This window comes from Watersipora subatra, chromosome 10, assembly GCF_963576615.1.
Source record: "Watersipora subatra chromosome 10, tzWatSuba1.1, whole genome shotgun sequence".
Taxonomy (NCBI): domain Eukaryota; kingdom Metazoa; phylum Bryozoa; class Gymnolaemata; order Cheilostomatida; family Watersiporidae; genus Watersipora; species Watersipora subatra.
The window spans coordinates 51,383,034-51,391,099 of record NC_088717.1 but is presented as its reverse complement, the minus strand read 5'-3'; the positions used below and the strand labels follow the sequence as shown (position 1 = coordinate 51,391,099).

Here is an 8,066-nt window from a genome sequence, read left to right as displayed (position 1 = left end):
TTCAAGTAAATGATTTAGAAATATTTATAGTTCACAGCACTATATGAGCTATATGTATAGCGAGTAACTAAAAAGACAATAAGAAATAAAAATATGTTACATATAGACATTTTAAGTTTGTATTACTATATATTAATTAAAATACAAAAGCTTACTATTTTCATTAGCCCATTGCCTGTTGATTAAAACATCAAAACTAGAGTGTAAGTCATTTATTACATGCAGCATGTAGCAACTATTCATACTTTGCTATCAGAAAAGGACTTGTACAGAACATATTAAATTTCTTCAGTTTTGTAATATATACCGTAAAACCTTTATTAGACCGCCATGGTGTTCTATTTTTCAGCCTTTCTTTTATGATGGCACTTAATTAGAAGTGTCGTTTAATGAAAGGCTGGTGTTCAATTTTTTAATTCTTCTCCTATAGTGGCGTTCAAATAGAGGTGGCTTTAGAATAAAGGTGACATTTAAATACAGGTTTCACGGTAGTAGCACAGGCAATTGGTTATGCTCAATGTTATGGTAATTTAGTTCATGCTCTGTTGAACACAATGAAATACTAAATGTGGTATGTATGTATGTTGTTGATTACTAATTAATTGCTGAAATAGGATTGTTTACAAGCTTCTGCGTTCTGTGGAGGATTTACTGTTTACGCGCTTTATTTTCTGCCACAACAAATTTTTCAATCCTCCTTTTCTTTAGTTAAGGCAATTACTAAACATGCTTTTAATTCACTTGCTTCCTACCAAGAGTTTGTAAAAGTTGTTACTTCTAAGATTTAAGAAAGTTTTGATAAAACTGAATATTCAAAGATGAACCTGCACAAAATTTTAGTAGACTCAGAAAGTATTCGTATTCTTTTATCATTTGCAATAGTTTTTGATATTTAAGGTGGTCTGACTGCCAGGGTGTTTCAAAATTAAAATTGACAAAATTTGACCGCAGTTGCAATGCTCGAAAAAAAAATACATGCAAAATGACATCACTAGTAGCTATCACTGCTATAGCTGATATCCTCAGCTAATGCTTTCAAGTTGCAGTATTACATGTTTCTATTCTGTCAGTCTCTTTGCAACTATAAGTATCACAATCGTACCATCACTTGATCTGAGCATTTTAGCCCATGCCCCAGTTAATTTTATCATTGCTGTATAACGATTTCTATATGTAAAGATACTAGTTGCTGTATTATGCTTTCAAGGTTTTAGCAAAATAAGCAACCTTTACGAGTCTTTGTGCTGCCTGCAATACGCAATGTAAGTGCATGATTTATTAAGCATTTTCTATCTGTAGAAAGTGCAAAAATGGTTGGATTTTACCAGATTCACATTTAGGGGCTTTGTTTAACTGTGATAATGTTTTACTATTTACACAGAGCAACAGTTTGTAGCAATTTTCTCATTTAGTTATCAAACTCAGAAATAAAGCCATTTTCGGTATCAACATGGTGTCACACTGTAATTATTAGCTGGTGTCTTATATAACTGTTATCAAACAAATCATTGTTGATAAAAGTATTCCAAGCACTTTAGAATGTGCTCCTTAGCATTTCACTTGAAGATAGATCATAACAATCATTTGCATAAACACCCCACAAATCTGCATGCAATAGGTTTTAAGGAACACTAACTTTGGCATTATTGAAGTCCCTCTCTCAGCAGTACAGAGATGGGATTCAAGGAACAGGTTCAGACATATTGGTCTGCTACAGCGGGTAGCCAGAGGATAAGTTTATCTGTCCCTGCTTTTGAGAGTGGTCTTGGCACACTTTCTGGCATAGCATAGCATGTTGGCATATTTGCTATTCCAACGTAATCAGCACGCTGACTGCCAAATTTAAAATTTGAAAGAAATTTCTGTTGATTTTGTATCGTGAAAAATATTGCATATGGAGAAGGCAAAAGATCAGCGTGTTTGTTATCGTGGATCAAAAAAATTGTATAACATGGTCATTGTAATACAAGGGCACATTGTACAAGGAGTTTACACAGCTATCTTCTTAATAACTTAACGAAACTGGCTTCAACTGCCAAATGAATTCTTGAAGCTTGAAAGAGCTCTGTTGAACTACCATACGATGTAATTAATTTTAGTGTTGAAAGTTATGCTTAAAGCGCCTCATGTCAGTAGATCCTGGTCTTCGTCTCACATCATAACTCATTGAAACTAAGTGTACATGTCCACAACTGAGCACCCTGCTGACAGTCCTGGCCAGTATACCAGGATAGGACTGCTACCAGTATGGTAGCAGTCACTTGTTCAACATTACATAGAATATATGGATGAGTCATATTAAACCAGTTGCTGTCACATTGCATTAGTACTTTTTGTTTTCTTGTTTCTTTTTAGCAAGCTGCATAGCAAGTAAAAAAATGCTGGAAACAGGCAAAACTGCTGGCAATTCTGGTAGTTTAGTGGATACTTGTTTTTGTAGCATCAGAAAGTCAAAAAAGCACAAAGTTTTGGCAATGGCAGAAGACCAGAGTGGGCGAACACAGTTTGAGTTATTTTGTGGATCCGAGTTGTGGGTAAGTGTACAGCTGTTCCTGTTTATATGTGACTAGCTTTAAATGCAGCCATGTTTTAGTAGCCTTTCATATTGTTAGACCATTTTATTTTCAAATAGTCTTATCTCTTTTACTGACTAACCTAATTATTTTCATTTTTGTATGCAAATACAGGCCTGTTTTTGTATATGATTAATAATGAGTTTATCATCATCATTAGTAATATTGATTCACTAGCTAAAAACAATTTTCTTGGCTTCATTAAGTTGTGTTGCGATAGAATTCAAACGTCAAATTGAATTGAAGGTGCAATAGAATTTAAACGAGAATTTTCACATGCTCTTGAACAGCTGTAGTTTGAACACTTACTTTTTTAATCATGAGAACCTAAGGTAAGTATAAATATATTTACTTTGGTTATATATAAATGTATATAAATATATATATAAATATTATATATAAATATTATATATAAATATTATATATAAATATTATATATAAATATTATATATAAATATTATATATAAATATTATATATAAATATTAAATATAAGGTAAAGTAAATTTTAAGCAAGATTTAAATGTTTGTAATATGGCTTTTCTATCTCATAAAAGACATTCTCAAGTGGTAGCAACGGTATGGTATAGTCCTTACTATTCTTTGATATTTGTTAACTTTATATTATTTACTGACACATTCTTCAATTCATGTATCAGATTTCCGAGTCAGAATTTGACATACTTAACAATAACAATGAAAAGAATTTAATACCTGATCGCTTGTACTAAAGTATAGATTTGTCGATAATAATATTCCCATTCAAAATTCTAGTTATGTAAGCAGAACAATAATGGGCAGATTAAGGAGCCCCAACAACCACTGCAGCAGTTCCATCAGACATACACAGCAGTTTTATTATACAACGCATTGCACAATATTCCTCGGTGCATCGAGCTAGCGTGGGCTCAGTTGACAAGCATAGTTGACACGCGGGTATCTTGGACTGCCTACTATAGAATAAGTGTAACGATTCATGTCTGAAAAGACTAGCATTGCTTTAAATATGCCATCACTGAGTAGGCCTGCTTGTCAAGTTCAGTCATGAACCCTTGTTTATGTTACATGTAATTCATTTCAATTACACTCAGTGTTTTCAAACAACCTATTGAAATGCTCCTATTAGCTACGGTTGCTGTACTCTCTTGGAACGTTTAGAACATTAGAAACTCACATTAAGTCAGCTTATGCTCGAGATACCAACACGTAAATTAAAGGATGATTACATAAGATACTCTGGCACTAATAGTTAGGAACCACTCGTCTTGTCTTTTAGCTAAATTATGTACAATCACCATTTTCAACATGTTTCGCGATAATTTCAAAGAAGTATACAAAAATACCACATGGTTATAAAGAAGCAGTTTCGTGGCCCAAAAATATAGGTGTGTGCAACTTTTTTTTCTTATATAAGTAGCCTTCCTTTTGGTAATTGTAACGTAGATTGGATAGATTAGATAGTGGTTGCTTTCAGTAATTCTGTTGACATTGTGTTGAATATTAAGCTCTAAGAACTATTTTAACAGCAAAAGTAGCATGCAAATATAGTTCTGCGTGTACTGCATTGATTCATCGGTATGTTATAATCCATTACATCGCTTCTACGAGTAACAAAATTTGCAAGATTTTATTTTTTATGTTTCAATGATATGTTTAAAAATATTGCTTATTTTTTAAACAATAACGGAAATGGTTGAAGTTAGGACTATGCACTACGTTTTTTTGCATTGCATTCTTCACAAAATTGTCAAATAATTAATTTGTAATATTAATATATCCAAAAATTGCAGTTGTGTTTTAGCTCATTTAAAGTTTCTAAAATGAAATCTTTTATGTGTGAAAAGGATTAACTTTTGAGGTTAGTGTTGATTCTGGGCCCAATGTTCGGGAGTATCAATAATTTACCATGCTTACTGGGAGTTTAAAAATTTTCTTCTGTGCATATCTAGTTAGAGTTCTATAATGGTAAGCTGTTATATTAATAGTGAACTTGTTCCAAAAACAGTAAGCCCTGTTGCTATCTACCGCAAGTGAACATGAATAGCTATGCTACATACTGGTAAAAAGTACTGAGGTTTTTAACTTTGAAAGACTGTTAAATGTTTTAAAAGCTGTCTGCTGTCTCTAGCTCTTCACTTTTAGTGAAAGATCACTTTTGAAGTTTTATACACTCAGAGTAAACAGAAATTTAAACAGTGCTTAGATGTACAGGAGTGCCATAAGCAGGTCATCTTTATTCATGAGGAGTGTCACGTATGTTTAAAATTGCCCATTTTTCAAAATTCCTTGAGCTCAATGCAATCATTTATCCTAGCTAGCACAGCTTCATTGGATACAGAAGGCTGGAGAAATAGTTAATCACATGCAGCCTATGTACGAGTTGGTTGTTTATAGCATAAAAGCATATAGCAGGCATCTACTAGAAACTAAGTCTTACTAACCACAGGACAATTATCAAAAAGCAACTTGTTTATGCGACGGTTTAACCACGACACCTATAAATTAGAATATATCGCATAAAACAACTTACATAAACTAACGCACAGGCACCGCATTCATTAATTCAAGTCAGTGATGAGTCCATATGTATTCACCGCTACTAACACTGAGTTTACTGTGTATATTGCGTTGCACTTTTATAAAAATATATATTGCCACTTTTTATATGTCTAATTTTGTATCTGAGAATTTGGCTGGCAATAGATGAAAAGCTTGGCTTACATGTAACTATGGCTTCTTTAAAAATAATTTGCTTTTGTGATCTCCACTTATTCACATCAAAGAATAAAGCTCGACTGTACTTTATAGAATAGCAACCTAAGCTGGAATACAGAGAATGGAAGTTTACCAGACTTTACCAGATGTTTTCAAGAAACTATAGCAAGCTGGGTACCATGTGGTTTCTTCTGGATCTGCTTACCATTCTACCTTTACTACCTCTCTACTGAAAATAAAGATTACGTTCAAAAAGCTTCTGTGTTTACCGCCACCAAATCAGTAAGTATGAAAGCAAATTAACAGAAAGCGGTATTACAATGAAATTGTTTCAAGCTCACAAATGCATTTTAATTCTTTTGATGATTTGTTATAACAACAAAGTTTTATAAGTTTGAATTCCGACATCAGTTAAAAAACAACATTTGATCATCTTTTCACACAATAATAGTTTTGTGATATTAGACCGTCGTTCAGAGCAATGTGCAATTTGAGACCTTGCTATAGTGTAATGATATCTAACTGAACTCCTTTCAAAAGAGATGAGTAGCTATTCATAAAATCTATTCAAAAAAGTTAAAAGCTTTTGGAGCCGCTAGGTTAGTACAGCAGAAACACAGGCTACTTAGTTTAATGTCAAAGTCCAAAGACAGTAAAATGATAGCAAAAGTACTAGCAAAATTATGCTCTTCTTAAAATCACCAAATAAAAGTTCTTAAATTGATATAAAGATTATATAAGTGGAAGCACGACATGTGATGCTTTAAAATACAGTAGATATTTAAATTTCATAAGCACTACTTTTTACCAAATGAGCTTCAGTAAAACTGTCGCAATGGAATCTTTTTTTAAGTTCTTGTAACTGTTAAACAAAACTAAAATGTAAGCATTGTGTAATGCTTCTAACTATATAGCAAACTTGTTTTTGAAGGCTACTCAATTAAATATTATGTGAAATTCCTTTTTTTTAATCGTTCTCATTCCATCAACGTCAACGGGAGGTTTTACAATGATTGACTAGATGAAGTAGAATTGAACTATAAGTTTTCAAGTGTCTCCTGCTGCCAGTTTCAAGGCCAAAACAATGTTTGCATTTACTACTCCACGTGTTCCAGCAACTCGCCCTTTGTAGCATACATGGACATGCGCAAAACTGCGATTGATTTTATTCTTTGTAAAATGCTTTTTCTGCTATGTTTATTGATTAAAGAATCAGTAGTGTAGCGAAAATGCCACGAATCGAGATGACAGCAGGTTTTGCGATGGTTTAAACTGAACTGATCATATTCTGGTAGATATGACTGCTTATTTTACTGATAGCCAGAATAGACCGTGAAGCCTACAAAAGTACATGTCACAATAAAACTACAGTGTAAAGCATAATAACATAAAACAAACATTATATAATTGACATGAAAGTCACATTAAAACAAAAGCATTCAATTTATTCAAATAAAATACATTTAAGTATATAATAAAACTGACCTTTTGCCTCCGTAGGCCTGCTAGTCTCTCACTTATAATTTTGTCACTTATTGATAATAAACTTTTTGTGCTGGGTTACATGCTGCCCACAGCACTAAAACTGCTACTGTGTGGCTAATCTGAAACTGGCGTATATATATATGTAAAGGCAAATGTGAGTCAGCAAACAATGTCACCATTAAGGAAACCAGTGGAAGTCGTTTAGAAACCGTTTCCAGTGCGCGCAGCATGAGTATGTTTTAATAAGCAGTGTAATTATGGCATAACTGATACTTTAATGTGTTTCGGCAAGGTTAATGTGTTTCATGCGTGGCCCGGTGGTGGCAGCGAACTATAGACATTACAATGAACTGTAATTTGTGAGTGCATAGAAAACGGTACTAGCTGACTTTACACTTCACAAGTAGTACACAGAATAGTTTAAATGAAGTCAGTCGTTTTTTTACAATTTTGCAGTAAAAAATGAGACAACTAATGAATTTACATTGCTAGTTGAGTTCCATTACAGCAGGTAGCTAAAATCTTTGAATTCTGACCATAGATGACATTTTTTGTTCATATTGAATTTATACAAAATATTAAAAGTTGGAAGATTTCTGTAGTCAAAAAAAATTTTTTGTTACATAAATATTCAAACAAAGAAGGGATTTGCAGCATTGTAGCAGGATTGCTGCATTTCCAAGTTTAAAGCCGCATACAAACACGCTAGTGATTATTGCCTCAAACGATGTTGTGTATGCAAACCTTTCATCGAGTGCGTATACAATAGAGTCACTGACCTAATTGCTATAGTTATCCAGCACTGCGGTCCAAAGCGGTCACGTAATACTTGAAATGGCAGTTCTTTTTGACAAGCAGGCTAGCAGTAATCATTGGTGATTAATATTGAATTAGGAAATTCAAAGCAAGCTTGTTAATGGTGACATAAAGTTGGATAAAGATCACAACTTTTATGAACTACACCAAATTATGGTCCAAATTTATGCGTGATTTGAATACTGAAATTAAGTTGCTGGCAACATTTTTTTGGCAACAAGCTCGGTTCGTAATTTCTCATGGTATGTTCACCAGCTCTACATAAATATAATTAAAAATGTTTTTTGAATGATCATTTCTTACAAGAATTTCAGGACTTTTAGTGTTAAAGAATATCCACAATGTGATTACAGGCTCCATTGCTTCAGCATGCAAAACGTGAAGTGCTAAATGGCAGAAACTTTTTTGAAGCTTTTATAGAAGTCATAAATATATTAGCTTTGATAAAGGAAAAGACATAATGTGATTTGCTAGCAAAT

The 8,066-nt window shown here is 33.1% G+C and overlaps 1 protein-coding gene across 4 annotated transcripts in view; it reads left to right on the top strand.

The window, feature by feature from the left end:
- The first annotated feature begins 2,444 nt into the window (after window positions 1–2,444).
- Window positions 2,445–8,066, top strand: part of LOC137405804 (multidrug resistance-associated protein 1-like) — a 98,763-nt gene continuing 93,141 nt past the window's right edge. For all 4 annotated transcript variants that reach the window (XR_010979810.1, XM_068092214.1, XM_068092212.1 and 1 more), the window contains exons 1-2: window positions 2,445–2,534; window positions 5,380–5,568. Coding sequence is in view for 3 of the 4 variants with exons in the window: in XM_068092214.1 (XP_067948315.1) it covers window positions 2,475–2,534; window positions 5,380–5,568 (249 nt within the window). In the remaining variant the exon portion in view is untranslated. The remainder of the gene's footprint in view (window positions 2,535–5,379; window positions 5,569–8,066) is intronic.